Below are 18,132 nucleotides of genomic sequence, written 5' to 3' on the forward strand. Positions count from 1 at the left end.
ACATTTATCAGGAAGGCTGTCAGACCCAACATTACTCCATGTTTCTGGGGTCTTAAAGGAAAATTGTAGCATAAGCATCAGGTTTTGCTAAGAGAGGAGTCTTAATTTTCACACACAGAAGATAGCCGCCAATTTCACAGGAAGTTCATAAGGCATTTAATTACTACAGCTCTTTGAGGAACACATTTTGGTTTACGGTTTCATAACTGGTTTTTGCCATAACAAAGGCAGCAGGCTGCATGTACCTGAGGAAAATATATCACATGAATTACAGGATGTGTGTATGGGAGACAGAAAAAGTGTGGGACCTACCATGATGTCCCAGGTACTGGAACCAAAGCTAGAGGGTCTGGACCTGAAAGCAAGACCTAAATAATTTTAGAGAGCAATTTGCTACTGTAGCAGACATGACTGACATCCTTCCTGTGGGTGTCATCTGAATGGTGCTTAAAGTCCCAATGTTACTGTGTATTTAAAACTATTCTTTGTTTTTCTTAAAAATTCCACTCCTGGAGTCAAATGATGATGTGACAATCTCAACTTCAGTTTAAAAACATTAGGTAAATTTCCACCTTTTTATTGTGGAGAAAAAGATTTTCAGTGCTAGACCAAGGAACATAAATTCCTGTCAAAATTTTAAACTAATGGGTCTTTATGCTACACATACCGACATACTGTGGATTATTGTAAATGACACGTAGATTTTAATGCAGGAAGATCAGGCCAGATTCAGTAACTTTTATGCTAACAGTGAACAAAGGACGAATGAGATCACGGTGTGCCAGGAGTAAGGATCAGCCCTGAGTAAAAGACCACGGAGCTCAGCCAAAGCACCGTTTTTCTCCTCCTCTTTAACTTTGACCCCTGCAGTCACCAGCTCACTGCTAGACTGACTTTCTGACAGAGAAGCTTTGTGAATTGCCCTCAGTAAGGTTTAGGAAAAAAAGTATAGTCTTTCCATTGTTCATTAGCATCGGAAAACTAGCTGAAGATAAAATCCTACTGACACGAACACTTAGATTCGTTCTTCGTAACAGGTAATTTAAATTACCAGCATGGTTACTTTTCCCTCAGAGTCAGTGGAGAGTGAAATAAGCATTTTGAGGGGAAAATGGTGCTATTTAAAAATTGCCTCCTGGAAATAGCTCTCTTCTCCAGGTCAGTAGCTACTGTCAGAGTGCAACTGTAGGAAAGTGGGGTGTTGTCAGTCATTTCCTCAAATGCGCGTGATCTGATGTCAGGGAGCAACCAACACTCGTGACCAAATATCCTCAATGAGTGTTGAATCCACGTGTTCTTCCTGCTGGAGATAATCCCCTTTGAAATTGCTGGCTGCAAATTTACTGATCCTAAAATCAGCCTCTCCGCTTTTAAACTACATAGAACAGGGACAAAGACTTATTCTTAAAATTGCGAGGTGAAGCCCACAGTAGGTTATTAAACAAATTGCTACTGTTAGTAAAGGGCCTGGAATTCCAGGTCTACTTTAAAAAATGAGATGATCTCATTTCTTTTGGGGAGAAACCAAACATATTAAAAACATAAAACACTACAGACTCTGCATGGTTGTTTGGTGGTTTGGCATTTGGAATTTAATGTCGCATTAATGCCCCCTGCTGATAAGCCTTCAAAGATCTACTTTGGATCAAGCTCAGTATTTAATAGTACTGTGCATCAATACTTTCCTTAAATTAAAAAAAAAATCCAGTGTATATCTCTTCATAACTGGATTAATCTTAAATAAATCACATTCCTTTTAAGTCTGCTCCATAACAAGGCCTGTGCTGTCACAAAAGTAGTAACAAAAAACTCCTTGTAATTGTCACATACAAATCCTTTCTACTGTTTGTTTAGTAAAAGGGACAAAGTGATGTAGCATGACTGTGTAGGAAGTAGATCTTAAAGGGGGGAAGGAATCTTTAAAATTTTGTAAAGAAAGCAGATTATTGTCGTGAAATATAGCTTGCCAAAATTAATTCCAAGAGGCTGAGCAGATGTATTGCTATTCAGGGTTATACTAGGGGGAGCTAAGTGGTGGGGCTTTTCACAGCATTTATTATCTATTTTCTAGCTAAAGAAAATATATCATTAGTATTGATTTTTATAGAGACTGTCCTGCATATGACAACACAGGTATTACCTGATTCTGTAAGAAAGAGAGCTGGGGATTCGTGTTCTCTCTCTTCAAGCCATGGGGGAAATGCTTTTCCTTTGCTGTTAGTGATTAAAAAGACACTACTCTGTTTTTTCCAACACCCATGCTGCTGAATCTTTCCTCTATGTCTATTCATCTCCCTGCCTCCCTGAGGTGCATAAAATCTGGTGCAATTGCCCATAGCATTGTCTGGCCACCTAAAGCTTGTAGGGACATTCACTCCTGTGTGTCATTCCCTCTGAAGAGAGTGAGGAGACCTGTGTTGTCCCTTTCAAGCATCAAAGAGGAGTGAGTTGAGCCTTTCATGGGCAGAGCTAATGTAAAGAGGCTGTCCCATGGCAGCCCAGCTCATCAGCAGTGCAATGGATGCCGTGAGAGCAGGGTCAGGCTGTTACAAGACAGCACTGGGCCCACGATACCCTGGGTGAAAGCTGGGCAGGGGTGGGACAGAGGCAATCCTGGTGCCCTCCTGTCCTCCCTGTGTGCAGGGTCCCAGGCATTCTGCAGGGAAACTGATCCCTGCCCATGCCAGCTCTGCTCCCAGACATCAGCAGCTTGCACAGATATTGCCTTATGAATGCAGGGCATTTTTCCCTTTTAGCAGGAACTTAGAGAGATTGAGAAGGGCGAAATGAAGGGAGAAAGACTGCTGCAGTTCATACCCATGTGGGCATTTTGTACAGCAGCATCGTGCATATGGTACACTTCTGCATGTCTGTCGTAGTATTGGAACGTTAATGGAGAAGAGCGTGTGGAAAAAGGCCAGCAAATTTTGTGGCATTAAAGCACTGATTTTTTGTCAGTGAGAGGAGACTGCGGAGCATTGTTCAGTGGTGTCGCAACCGTACCATGAAAACAGAATTAGGAATGCTCTCTGACCCCTAACTTCTGTGCATCTGTTCCAGGATCCAATGCACACCATGCGTCATCCTGTGGTTTAAACAGCTACGAAATAGCTGGAAGTGCAGGCCTTGAGTTACATAGATGCATACAGCTTCTCGTACTCAAGTCACCAACACAAAGAATTCAGAGGAAGGCAGGGCTGGTTGGGAAGTAGCTATGTTACACTTAGCTTGACATAGGAGTGAAGGAGGCAGTCGATCAGGCCTACGACATACATGCTTTCCTTTGGTGGCTCTTAAAGAGCCAAGTTAGCATCACCATTACCAGCATACTCAGGAAACAGCATGGTAGATCTATAAAGAGTTTTCCTTTGTTGTTTGTAAAAGTATTTTTATTAGGCTTTGAATTAGGCCCCTTTCCTTACAAAGACAATGGTTACAAATGAAAAGTGAAAAAAGATTAAAAAAACCCAGCAGGACAGAATCATTCATACACTGTTTGGTCAGAAGCAGGTATGAGGCTCTTGGACAACCACAGCATGAGATAGCAAATTCTTGCACACTGTTTCTGCCGTAGTACACAGCCAACAGCCCAGGATTTGAAACAAGGTATGTCCATCTCTTGAATTTTCTCTACCACAAAGGAGAAGTATGCTGAGCAAGTGGGGCATGTAGGATAGAGAAAGGGGGGCAGACTGCTATTAATCTCAGTTATCTTTCCTAGTTGATAAAGTCAGTGTCAGGTTCCAGTGTTGACTCTCTGAGGTTTTTTTGACAGGGCAGGATCGTGGTGCAGTCATCTGATAAGGCACCTTGTCTCCTCTCAAGCTTACACAACTTTCAGTGCTGATGTCAGAAGAATCATCCCAAAGGTTATAACATGCTCTAGCATCCTTGTCAGCAGTCTGAGAAGGAAGGTAGCCAAGGACTTAATGAGTTTGTTCGTGACATGTTCTTGTTCCCTCAAAAGGGTGGGGGACATTTTCCAAGCTCTTCTCACTCCTCCTGGAATGGCCCATGTTTCTATCTACTATTGCAATACCTGTAGGAGTTGCCCTTGCTGGGTGCCTGCCCAGGAGCAGTATCGTGGATATGAAGATGGTTTTCTTCCCATCTTCTTACAGGTCCCAAAAGAATCAATGGAGGAGACAGAAACAAAAGCCCCCTTCATCTCTAGTGGAAACCCACAGTAATAGCAGAGGCCATATGCAGCTTGGATTCTTGTGTCAATATGGAGAATTATTAACTTTGAAAAGACAGAAGCCAGGAGAAAAATGTCTTTTTAGTTAATAGGAGCTCCAGAGGATTATAGCTTGTAATGGACCCGTGCAACTGGAGTTCAGAAACCCGCCAGCTCTGCATCAGTCTTCTAACAACCACTGCTTCAACAACCTGGACCCATTTTATTCCTATCCTACCTGGGTACCTGAGCAAATACAAAGATACTTGTCTTTGATGCTTTGGGCTTTGTTCATTTTATACTCCGACCTCGGCTACTGTTACACTACTATAATACACACACAGCGTGTGGGTAGGCATCCCTCCTCCCTTCGAGCTGACAGTTTCAGCCTGCGATTGATCCATGGGTCACAGTTACCTGTCAAAGAAAGTAGGCCTAAATTTATTACAGAAGAAGCACTGGTAAAATGTAACGGTGTGCCAATTAAAAGCTTGATAACCATTGCTTTAGACTGAGAGAGTTGGAGCAGTGTGTAGAGTGGATTGAGGTACACCTGACAATCAAGATGCCTTATACTGTTACTTATTTGCTTTCCTACATATGACAAAGTTGTACTGTTTACAGCATTTTTACACCTTTATGCCTCTCTTGCCATTAGGAGAACTGTGCTGCTTTAACTACACACCTAAAGCTGGAGAAATCTGGTTTCTTTATATGCATGAGCTCTTAGGTAATGCTAAGTTTCTGCAGTGTAGCACATAGAAATTCTTCAAGGATCAATACATAAAAAAGAAGCTGAAATGTTTTTTAACCTGGTGTCAGTATTTTTAGAGGCCATGGGACCTTAGGAAGACGTGAAGTCCTCCTTTGTCTGAGAGCATCTTCTTCAGCCTTATAATCTATACCGAGTCCCAACTTAATTACTAAAGTAGTCAAATAACACAAGTAGTTCTTGAAATGGACTTGTGAGAAGCTCTGCAGAGACCACTCTGATTTCTATACAGCCACACTTCCAAAGCCTGTGTGTGCTAATAACCCCCCTCTCTGTCTGAGCTGCTTTCCAGCGTATTGCCACCGTGCTGGCTGGACTTAAAACTCCTGTGACAAAGCGATGTCCTGTAATGGGCTGCTCTCAGAGCAGACCATGACTTTTGTGTGCCACAGTTGCTTAGGAAAACCAATTTCAGAATCAGATTGCAAAGTGAGTTCTATCAGGTCAGGGAGAGAAAACACTTCTGAAGAGGGGCAGCTTAGAAAGATCATTGGCTTTTGTACTTATTCTGACAGTGTAAAATATGTGGTTGTTCGGCATAATGAAACTATTCACTTGAAATTATTTTACCATTAAGTGGAAGTCCAATATTGGTTGTTTTTCTCACTGTCTCCAAGAAGTATTTGTTCATTACACATTCCCCGCTGCTTTGTCTTTTTTTTTTTTTTTGCAATATTTTCATAAGAAGTAGATTATTTGCTGCATCCAATATCTTGGCAACCTAAAAGATTATGCAGTTGGACAGATCCTTACCATCCGTTAAAAACATTAATACACTGCAGTCAGAGACTGTAAGAACCTTTACTGTCTGATACGCCCTTCCTCCTTCTACAGACCTGGATATGCTACAAAGTGTGAAGGTTAAACCTTTCAAGGCATGTCATTTGTGATAAAATGGTACAGAACAGATGCTTAACAAACTGCTGTAGAGACCAAGTCTTTTGTTGATCCCTGAAAAATTCACACTGCTAACTCCCATTAATGCTAATGGGATATATGTACCTGCTACCCTCACACCTCAGTGCAAAATTAGGCCTTTTAGCTGCTAGCACATCTGGATCAGATGGACTTCTAATTAATTGTTGTCTTCATCTTCTTTGTAAGGATAGGCTTGTCTGAGGGGGAGTTTAACGTTTTCCTTACCACTTATCCACTCTACGATGTGAAAATGTAGACCCTTCTTACGAAGTTGTAGTCAGCGTTTCAGCACAGGCAATTTCAGGAGTCCTGAAAAAATTCCCAGAGACATACTGTGAAAGAGCATGTCAAAGTGATTGTTTTAAGTACAATTATCATGTAACAGTACAGATCCAGTATTTTCCAGGAGTCTGTAATTATTCTGCCAGTATTTGAAGGAAGCTTGATTATTTAAGAAAACAAAACATAACTAATGAGATGTTTTCTTTCTCTGCTTATATCAGGTACAAACACTAGAGATAAATCTGTATGAGGTGAAGGACTAATTAATAAGTGGGTATCAGCTGGCCACAAATAAATACAGACAACACCTACAAAAAAATTCTTGATCCCTGAACCAGCGTGAGTTTCTGAGGCCTCACCCTAACCAGAATACTTCAGGAAACAGCCTCAGTAATTTTTGGATAGAGGCTTGATCTGCTTTTAGAGAAGTAAAAGTGGGTCATTAAATTTAACAATCCATGTGATTTCTTCCAATTTGCTGTGCTTCTAACATCCCTCTGCTGCAGTGGCACGACTGGAGCTCTGATCTCCAAGGAAAAACAGCCTGGCTTCCTTCCCAGAGAAAGACCCAGCCGCATCCCTGGGCAAAACAGTCTGGGATGCACAGTTAAATATTTCTGATATTATCCAGTAGAGAGCAAAGACACACTCTTAACAATTCCTTCCAGCAGGAACTTAGGAGTGCTATACGTAGCTAACCTGTCCGTTTCCATGACATGCATATGCTGTGACTGTGGATGCCCCAGCGTGCCTGTTCCAGGAGTCATTCTCTAATCACCTTGGCTCAAAAAAGCACACCAAAATTTTTCAGGCTTTGCATAACAATTGGTCACCAGAGTTTATTCAGAAGGGGAGGTGGAAATCTGATGAAAATGGGTGGAATGGCGAGCCACAGCGTGTGTGTTGAGAGTTGAAAAAACTTGGGCAGGTTTGTGGTGCTCTCTGCTCATGAAACTGTGGAAGTTTCAGTTCACGAACTGACACACATCCCCGCCCCCAAGCTTGCTGGAAACAGATAAACTGAACAAGGGTATCAATAGCTAACTCATTGACTATCCCACTAAGGAACATCTCATGCGATATACTGGTTTGGTTTCTTTCAGAAGGAATAAAAATGTAGTCTTTTATATTGTCATTTGTGTGCAAGAACAATTTTCCAATTATCAGTCACGCATATTAAAGGCATTGTAAGATATATATCAGTAGAGTGTGGGAAGCCTGATAAGCCAGAAGAATTTACCTATTTATGTATAAATACCAGCAGTACTTGGTGATTTTCAAATTCATTCATATGGATTTACATTGTGATTTATATGAGTGAGAAAACACACAGCAAAAGGAGATTTCTGCAGTGGCCGTATGCCTGTCTTACAGGACATAGAGATTGTATGGCCAGAGAGTACATAAGAAATTTTTACAGCCTCTTCCTTTTCTCCCTCCATTTCTTGCTCCTGTATTAAGAACTCTGGGGAGTCTTCAGTATAGGCTGATCAAAAATCTCTGCCTCCCACTGTGTCTATTGTCTTTTTACATTAATTTTCATCTTTTACAGCTTTATGTCCCTTTCCCAAATGGTGTTGGTCTTTTGCATTCTTGTTTGCAAAACAGGGGCCTCTTCTCTGCAGGTAACAGTAAAAAAGGGGGAAAAAAATCTCCCAATTGTTGTTAAGGGCGCTAGGAAGTGCTTTGCAGTGAATGAAGAGAGTGTATACAGTCTGGGACTTCAGTCCCACTATCTGGTGTTGTAATAATTTTGGTTTGGATGTGCTGTGGTCTCTGAGTTATGCTATCAGAGTATTAAGGTGAAGGGGAGGATTTCTGGATGTACCCCAGTAGCCCTGGGAGCAGTGTGAACTGTACTGTGTGCTTTGAAGAGTCTCTTTGTACTCAGGACACACTCTTATACTACTACCTCATTAGCAGCTGCACCAAACAGTTACCAATTGCCCAAAGAAGATTGCAACGCTTGCTTCATATTTCTTGCACATTTAAGAAAGTGATTTTTTTTTTCGATTGCAGAGAACTCCTGCAACTTAAAGAGGAGCAAGGGTGTGCAGTGATAGGAAGGTCTGCGAGGACAGACTCCACGTGGGCTTCTAGAGCAGTGCAGAATTTAATGGTGTGGCGAGGGACAGGTGTTAAGTGCTACAGAATTAATCCATTTAAATAGCTGGCTTTGAGGAAAAAACACACACCAGTTGTTTGAGTCCAGCTTGTCAAGCTTGATCTACAATCAAACAGGAGTTTTTAAACGGGGCTGAATCAGACACGTGATGTGTTTCCTTAACACCATCATGAATGAGCTTTTGCAGAATCAGGACATAAGCGTGTATCATTGAGCGTTTTCATGTGGAGATTATTGACTAATCCAGAGAAATCTGGTCCAGAAGAAAGGTAAATCTTGGCTGTGCCAGAGGCTCTACTGTGACCTAAGGGCAGTCATTTTATCTCCTCTGCTTTTGTCCCCTCTCTGTAAAATGGTGATAAGAGCATTTTCTTATCTTACAATGGAGTAGTGATGATAAATATTAAGGATTATGACATGGTTAAATACTGTGGTAATGGAGGCCATTAAGCACCTTAGACACCTCTATTCATTGGCTGCTTTTCTAAACTGAATTATTGAGCATTTTTAATTTTTCCCAAGTAAACTAAAGGAAATTACTTGATAAGGATTAATGAATAATCTGCAAAATGTCAGTGTTAAACTGCATCGTGTTTTCTGAATTAAGTAACTGGATGTTCTATACCTTTATCTTCTCAGCCTACCTGCTCTTCTTCATTGCTTCCTTTAATGACTGTAAATCTGAAAATAGGAGAAAAGGCAAAGTTGTTATCATCTGCTACAAATTGACTATGGCTACAAAAATCAGGGACTTGTGCATTTGTCATTTTAGGCCCTAGTTTTAGAAATTGAAAAAGGTTAGGGGACTGAAGTTGATTAAGGCATCTGTGACCAGTAAATCAAAACAAATGTTGGGGAATTTTTATGGTACCGCTCGAGGCGAATTAAACTCATGTTTGTACTTAAGTATGAAGAAAAAATTCAATGAACAATGCATTGGACAAAGTCCTACCACTGTAAGCAGTTCTACAAGGAGTCTGCAAAGATGCGTCAGGAGCTGATTCCTTACGTCTGCCTGCACCAGCACCCAACCCAAGGGCGGTTGCATGGGGCACCTCAGCACATCCATGGGTCCATCCCCTGGCCCTGCTCTGCTGCCCAAAGGTGGCCCCTGAGCACTTCCATTCCAGGATGACGGCAAGATAACGTTGTGGCTGTTTTTTTATCTCATCACCAAAGGAAACTTCGCTCCCTTGCAGTGAGTCTGCCTCTGACACCCTTGCTTTCAGCCAGTTTGACCCCTTCTTACAGCAGAGCCTTCTTGTCCTCTGTGCCAGATCATTCCTTGGTCACAAATTACCACTGTTGAGCACTCAAATTTTGAATTTGCCCTTCACAAACAAACAAAAAACCTCACTCACACCACAGTAAATACATATGAAGTAGTCACCTAGTGGAAGGGAAAGACGAAAGGAAAAAGAGAAGGGAAGGGAAAAAGAAAATAACTTCTCCATGTTTCTGTTTGCCTTTTGCTGACAAACAGCTTAGAGCTGTGAATACTCAACGTGAGGCACAGGAACATGCCATACAGATGTGGTCAGCTGACTGTATGAGCAGCAGAAATCTTGCTCAAGTTCATGCTAATAAGTGGCCTGTCCTTTCTGTACCTCACATCATCCCTTGTCATCATGGGACTGTGGTAGGGTCTGTTGAGCTGGAAGTTGTAATTTCTGATGCCTGCTGTTGCTGTTTCCCTGAGATGGTGGGCACCACCTACGGGATCTCATGTTTTCACAATTCAGATCTCTTTTTGCAGATAATGTTTTTTCTTTCTCAAAAGAACAAAATGCAGAAACTGAAGTGTTGCCAGGATTGGGTTTGCTGTTGGGATATCTGTGCTGCTGTAGGATGATACTGACATAAGCCAGACTAGCGCTGTATTTTCTATGCAGGAGGGGTTTTCGTGCAGCACCGAGGCAGCATTTGGCACTGGGAAGGTCAAGGTGCTGGAACCAGGTTTAAATACCTCTATATCCAGGCATCCTGTAATCTCTAACATGTTTATCTGGGCACACCACGTAGAATAGTGATAGTGTCATTGCCTTCCTCTGATGTTAATTTATAAAACCAAGTTGCCGAGGGTTGATCAGAAAATCTATAGCTGCTCAAGCAGTTTAATTCAGGTCTCCAAAGTCCTTAATTATAAGACTGTGCTTGTTTATAGGGTATCCCACTGACTCATCCAGGATGCTGCAAAGGTCTCTGGGGAATACACAAATAACAGCATCTTGCTTTGTGCTTATTAAAATAAAAATACTTTTGAGCAGGTATGGGGTCTTGAAAATGTCAGGATAAGGAATGAAAGTTGAAAAAGTAAGTGCTTTTTCAGCTACACATTTAAGAAATTGAATACTCTAGCAGTTCTATCTAAAGCTATTATTATACGATCCAGATAAAATTACATGAGAGAATACATTTGTTCACAAACCTTTATAAGTAGGTATTGCATAGGAAAAAATACACAGACTAAATCTTTCAAGTTTCCAGCCAGTTCCTGGTGTCTCCAATGGACACAACAGGACATAGGAGAAGTGTGAGTGGGAAGAAGCAGCAGAGAGCAACTACCTGGTGCTGACCATGTGTGGTTAGGTTATCTCCAATTCATTGCAGTGAGGTAGATGTCAAGGTTCTGGATCTTAAAAGTTACTGAATCATCAGAAGGAAGCCAAAATCTTCGGAAAACAAATGCTTGATTAACATTTTATGTTGATGCATGTTTTATGTTCGTGCTGTAAATCAGGGTGAGAGGAAGAGAGAATATGCAACTTTGGGGAAAATATTTATGTGGCTTCCTATTTGAGCTTCTAGAAAGGGTCTATGTGCTTTGTCTATATAAGATTCACTTGCTACCATAATTCTGTAACCAGCAGGTGTTGATGTTTGAATGCATAGAGCTAATGGTTGAGCTAAAAACATTAAACAATCCGGGCTGTATTTTCCAGGAGCGGAATTGATCTGTGGTCTTTAGAAAGTGGCTACAAAATGATATTGCTAATTTTGAAGGTAAAAAATGGGGGATGGTGCAGAATCTCTCAACTTTGTCTTCAGTTTGCCCTGCTTAAGTCTATGTTAAGTCTTCATCCTGGGAGGTGTTCAAAATCCAACCGGACATGGTCCTGAGCAACAGGCTCAAAGTGTCCGTCCTTGAGCAGGGGGGTGGACCAGGTGACCAGGTACCAAGAGGTACCTTCCAAGCTCAACCACTCTGCAATTCTGTGATCTTTTACTTTCATCAGTGATTTCTCTGGTTTCATGGTTTTTTCTGATTTTAGTCGAACACCTGCTCAAATATATGATGACTTTAATGGTTGTCTTGTGTGTCAGAGCATGCATGCAAGGTTGGGCCAGAGGAATGCATGGATAGCTTGTTAAGTGTATCTTTGAGATGGGTTGCCAAAATGACTTTTTAAAGGTCTGTTCTTAAAATAATCTCACAGGAACACAGTTTTGATGCAGAAGTCTTGGAGGCAAAATACTGGAAACAAGCCACTTTGGACTTTGTTATTTCACTTTCTTTATTACTGTGTTTTTTCTGTGGTGTGGCTAGGTACCTTGTATATGTGACCACTCTTGTAATAGTGGCAGGAAGCACTAGTCTCTGTAAAGAGGATTCAGAATCAGATCCTGTAATTGTCATAATTTCCAAATCAATATTGCTATTTTTTGTAGTGCTGAGGATTGTGACGTGAGATTTCCTTTGCGGTCTGGCAGAGAGGGAATGACGAATTAGTATATCCACTTAATTTCCTGAGGTGAGATTAGTGACACCCTTTTGTGCGGTTGTGTTGAGGTGTGTTGTTGAAGCAGTGTGGGAAACTGACACAGACACTGACAGTAGCTCATGTGCAGTAACTGTGGATGTATACAAAAAAATTTGACAGCTGAGGTTTTCCAATCAGCCCATTTAGCCAGCAATAAACTACCAACAAAGAGACAAGAAAGGGTCCTTGCAGTTTGCCTGTGTAAAGGTGAAGCCAGAGTCTTTCTCGAAAGCAGTTGTGGGTGGAGTGGGGAAGCCAGGCATTGCAACCAGTTGTTCGGGGAGTCAGGATTTCTGTGTAGACTTCTAAAGCTTTACTCATAAGCAGCAGCCCCCGAGGAAAGGTGAGTGGCAGGAGGCAGATTTCCCTCTTGATGAAATCTTCATCTGGGACACAGAGGGCTCTTGAGGATGGGCACAGGGTGCACATTCCCCAGCATGGGCTTGCAGCTGCAACGGGGAAGCATTTTGGCTTTAGCTTCCTTTATCCTTTGTAATAATCCTTTCCAGCTCCCTACCGCTGTGCACAGGTTTTAGCTTGTCACTGTTGGCTCCTGCAGTGCTGCCCCTCGTCCTGCTAGCTTTCATTGATCGTTGCTGCCATCAGCACTCACATGCCCTTTGATAAAGTAGCTGTCAAAGCTCCCGTCCCTCTACAAGCCACGCCACGGACCCACTCCTATCTGAGACGTTCATTAGTGTTGTTTGCCAAAAGGTTTATGTAACAGATGTTGCAAAGCGGACGCGCAGAAACACGCACACTCACACACCAGTATTGCAAGGGCTGTCAGGGTGACGATAAAGGGAGGATGGTCTGCAGGACTAGAGTAGCTCGAAGGCATAGCTGCATCTGCTAAAAAAGCAACTAACATCTCTGTGTGACCATGCTGTATTTTCAGCTTGTCATCATGGCTGGGACTGTTCTGCTCGCCTACTACTTCGAGTGCACCGATACTTTTCAGGTGCATATCCAAGGTTTCTTCTGCCAGGATGGCAATTTGATGAAACCATACCCTGGAACAGAGGATGAGAGCTTCATTTCACCTCTTGTGCTCTACTGTGTGCTGGCTTCAACTCCGACAGCTATTGTAAGTATAAGAAATTATTTTAATATTCCACGACTGCTCCATAAATAATAGCAATAGCCCTGTAATATCTTTGTCCCCTTTCCTATCTTTTCAGCTGTAATTGATTTACACTTAGCCAGGTCTCTGTTTTGCCTTAGCCTAATGTGATCTTCATCAGTTATCTCCAGAAGTAATTATTCTGAGGTAATCACAATGCAAGACCAAGGGGCAGAGCTTATTAAGCCTTTTACAATAGCTTGCTCACTTCAGTGATTAGTTGTGAATTGCCTGGGCTCCAGAGAGGCTCTAATGCAAAGGTGATGTATTACTGGAAATAAGAAAACAGGATGAAGCTGAACTAAAACCTGGGTCAGACATGCAGCATATCCGGGATTATTTTCTGCTATACTAAAAGGATTGTTGAAGGGCTTTAAAAGGCTTAGATGAGCAGAAAGATGCTGAATACAAAGAAAAGTAGGAATGCTATTTCCTTTTGATTTATAATCTCTTTATTTTTGGCAGTCGCATCCACTTAACTTTTTTGCACCTGATTTTCTTAACTATCCAGCCAGTAAGCTGCAATGTAGCTGTTCCAAGCAGATGAAATATTCAATTAGCTGAGTACATACAAATCAAAACAGATTACTGCAGTCACTGATTAGCAAAACTTTGGCCCTTCTCCATTTTCTGTGCAGAAAGTTGCAAATTTCACAAATAGCCAGCTTTGCTGCTTTTGTAATTACATTGATAAATTCCTATCAGACCATGTCTTTATGTATTTTGTTGTTTTATTTCTTATTTCTTTATCTTTGGTATTTTTTCCTATATTAATTTCTCTTTGCATCCCTTTCAAAAGTTGATTAAAGCTGTGCGTGATTTATTTACTTGTGAAAGGTGAATGCTGCACCATAGTCCATCTTAAATTTTGGTCTGCAGTAATTTTAATGTATGAAACATTATAACATAGAACGTGATAAGAAATGTGAAAGAGATCTGTGGAAGAAGCGGTAGTTTTTTGTACAAGACACTTTCTGAAAACGAGTAGGGGTTTTGAATTGGATGACATCATAAGTTTCTGAAAATCCTCTGCCATAACAGTATTATTTTCTGTATTGAAACTCAGTTGAATGTTGAGACTTTCCTTTTACTTTGTGCTGCAGTGATAGAAGATTTGCAAATTAAAAAATAAATACATTTCTCCAGCTTCCCCCACATAAACATAGTGCTGTTGCTTAGGGAAGTAACTTTCACAGGCAGTGTTTGTAAGGGGGGATTGAGTGTCACTGCCATGCCTTGATGCTGTAACAGTGAGGTTAGGGGGAGGTTTGTCCCTTGATTCAGTGATACGGCATTGGGTGGGCAAGTGGTAGTAAGAATGTTGCTCTTTATTTGGATCTTCTGTTTAAATCCTTGGTCTGGCAAGGTTTGCTCCAAACCTTTCAGGTTTTGCTCCACTGGTTCATTGTATTCTTTCTTTTCAGTGGCCTGAGAAGTTTTTGCTAGTTACTCTTATTTATGAAAAGCTGAATTAAAGTCTTCTTGAGGAGATGAACAATGCTGGTTTTGTAGTTTCCATAGGCCAGGTTAAAACACAAGGAAGGAAGGACTGTAGTGAATGTCAAATAAAGTTTTTGGGTGCAGAAGCCTTCAGATTAGAGCTGTGTGGAGCTGGTGTGACTATCTCATGCAATGCAAAGAAGTACAGTAATCACCCTCAGTGATTGGATCCAGTGCTGGATATAATATAGTAAACTTTACTGCTTGAGTTATGCTGTGCTGTTACACCGGCTCTGCTGCTTCACCTAGAAAAGACGTGGCTGGGGACAGCACAGGGCTCTTTGTACCATGCTTCACTGTGATCTCTATGTACAACCTCAAGAAGACAACAGATCAAACTTCCCTGGGAAAGCATATTTCTTTTGATTTTTAATATAGTATGTATTAACACATTATTCAATGCATTGTTTGCATTATTTGTATTATTGTACTGTATTGTTAATACGTTATTTAATTATTTAATGCACTAGTATCGGGCTAATCTTCAACTAGGGCGTTTGTCAGAGGGATGTTTTTCTGTCCGCCTGACTGGTGCGAGGGACAATGTTTTTATATGAGCAATTTCACTTTATTTCTCATTCCCACCTTCTCCTGAGAGACTTTCCTCTCCTTGCAGGCTAATTTCAGACTTCTGCTTCAGCTAGTAGCTGATGCTGTAGACTGAGTTTTGGCAACGATCGTTAACAGAAAGCTAAAAAATGAGACAGAAGGTGAGCTCAGAGTCTCCCTAAACTCTGTCCTTGCATTGCACTGCCGGTCAGACCACTCAGCATGTGAGTATCCTCAGCCGTCACTTGGTACCCGAATGTGTGCTGCCTGTCATTCAGACTGTCACAGCCTGGGAACAGATGTTTGATCCAGCTGAACTTCCCAGGGGTTTCAGTGAAAGGACCACGCACAGCCATTTCTATTTATACTGTGATGATTGTACTCCCTCTCTCTCAGAAAAAAACAAAAAACAACAACCACAAAAAAACAAAACAAAACAAAACAAAAAAAACCCCCAAACCCAAAAAACCCTCCACAAACAAAAGAAGCCACACAGCTGTGCTTCGTGGGAGGGAGCTTTGCGTGCATTCGCTGTGGGTGAAGTTGTAGCTTCACTCTCCACGCTTCGCTCTCAGAAATAATCGCCGACATCCTGCAGCTCCACTGTGAAGAAATTACTTAAGTCAAAGGTAATGCCAGTCCCTCCTTATGATTACTTGTTTCTTCTCTGCAAGACACTTGTTGCTTCACTTTCTGACAACAGATTCGTTGGTTTGGCTAAGAGGATTTACAGTAGCAAATCTGGTCTGTCTGCATTGCCTGTGTATTGCCACCATCATGGCACGAGAGGAGTGGTTATCGTTAGAAGGACTGGGACCCAGCAGCAAGGAGAGAGCACTCACGGTACTAGTTAACAGTATCTGGAGCAATGGAAAATAGTCTAGGAGTCAGTATGAGCTCCCACCTCTGAGGCACAAGCAGTGTTTAAGTGCAGTCCTGTCTGCACAGGTCTGAAGAGGACTCAAAGCCCTGATTTCAGCAGAGCTGTGAGGTGTTATACTGCTTGCAAGCCAAAAGGGAGCATCTTTGTACATTTAATTGAATATCTTTGTGTCTCAGTCATTTGGCTATGACAGTAGCCATGGGGAAAACAAATGCACATATTTTATTTCTTCCCCGACAACACGTCTCAGAAGTGCTGTTGTGGGTTGGTACCACTGTATGTGCATTCCCCTGCACTTTTAGTGGGAAAATAAATGAGACTGGCCTACTTTTCTGCAGTTTTATTTGTTGTTCTTGAAACATGTGATGCCGCTGACTCCATTTAACTATTTTTTTCTGCTACACTGAGTAGTTAAACATCATAAATGAGAATTACAAAAGTCTTTTAATGCTCCTACCAATAATTTCTTATTCTCTGATAATGAGAGTTTTTTGCAAGAGGAGATGCCTGAGTCTCATGATGACACTGTTAAATAAATGAAAATCATGTATGCCTGGCTCTGTTCTGTGAAATGCATTTTTCTCCCAAATGTTTCACTGAGGATAGGTCAAAGGCTTTCATCTGCCTTATTAATTTTTAATCTTCTGAGTGTGGTGGTATTAGCATCTTTGCAGCAAAGTAGTAGGGTATTGTGACGTTAGTAGTAAATTGCACCTACATAAGGAAAACTGTTTTTCTTTATGAAAGAACAACTGGCCATTTTATTTCAGATTTAGTAATTTATCCCCTGAAACATACATCTTCAGACTCAAGTAGTAAGTTTTGCTGTCAGCACCGGTAGAAGAGGGGGATTCCTGGAATCCTGTCTGTTTTGGATTGAGTTTGCTGTTATTTGTAGGTTCTGGTGCCTCAAAGATATGCCTTCATGAGATATGTATGGTTTCACCTTCATCTCATGCCAGTTTTCCTTCTGTGACCAGCTGAGCTGCCTGGTGGATGAGGGAAAGGCTGTGAATGTTCTCTACCTGGACTTCAGCGAGCCTTCGACACAGTCTCCCACAGCATTCTCCTAGAGAAGCTGGTGGTTCATGGCCTAGATGGGTGTACTCTTCGCTGCATAAAAAACTGGCTGGATGGCTGAGCCCAGAGATTTGTGGTGAATGGAGTTAAATTCAGTTGGTGGCCGGTCACAAGCGGTGTTCCCCAGGGCTCGGTTCTGGGGCCAGTTCTGTTTAACATCTTCATCAATGCTCTGAAGGAAGTGACTGAGTGCATCCTCAGTAAGTTTGCAGATGACACCAAGTTGAGTGGCAGTGTTGATGTGCTCGAGGGGAGGAGGGCTCTGCAGAGGGACCCGGACAGGCTGGATCCATGGGCCGAGGCCAACTGTACGAGGTTCAATGAGGCCAAGTGCCGGGTCCTGCACTTGTGTCACAACAACCCCATGCAACGCTACAGGCTTGGGGAAGAGTGGCTGGAAAGCTGCATGGCAGAGAGGAATCTGAGGGTACTGGTCGACAGCCGGCTGAATATGAGCCAGCAGTGTTCCCAGGTGGTCAAGAAGGCCAATGGCATCCTGGCTTGTATCAGGAATAGTGTGGCCAGCAGGAGCAGGGAAGTGATCATGCCCCTGTACTCGGCAGTGGTGAGGCCACCCCTTGAATGCTGTGTTCAGTGTTGGGCCCCTCACTACAAGAAGACATTGCATTGCTGGAGCATGGTGAGGGGTCTGGAGCCCAAGGCTGATGGGGAGCAACTGAGGGCACTGTGGGTGTTCAGCCTGGAGACGAGGAGGCTGAGGGGAGACCTTATCGCCCTCTACAACTGCCTGACAGGAGGGGGGAGCCAAGGGGGTGTTGGCATCTTTTCCCAAGTAACAAGCGATAGGCGGAGAGGCAATGGCCCCAAGTTGTGCCAGGGGAGGCTTATATTGGACCTTAGGAAAAATTTCTTCACTGAAAGGGTTGTCAAGCACTGGAATGGGCTGCCCAGGGAAGTGGTGGAGTCCCCATCCCTGGAGGTATTTAAAAGCTGGGCAGACG

General features: G+C 42.2%; 1 protein-coding gene across 1 annotated transcript in view; it reads left to right on the forward strand.

Annotated features, from left to right (window-relative positions):
• PLPPR1 (phospholipid phosphatase related 1) overlaps positions 1–18,132 on the forward strand; it is a 76,017-nt gene that overhangs the window by 24,835 nt on the left and 33,050 nt on the right. Inside the window, exon 2 of the mRNA XM_009647112.2 lies at positions 12,934–13,122. Coding sequence (XP_009645407.2) covers positions 12,934–13,122 — 189 coding nt within the window. The remainder of the gene's footprint in view (positions 1–12,933; positions 13,123–18,132) is intronic.

Source organism: Egretta garzetta, unplaced genomic scaffold, assembly GCF_000687185.1.
Source record: "Egretta garzetta isolate BGI_Z169 unplaced genomic scaffold, ASM68718v1 scaffold559, whole genome shotgun sequence".
Lineage (NCBI taxonomy): Eukaryota > Metazoa > Chordata > Aves > Pelecaniformes > Ardeidae > Egretta > Egretta garzetta.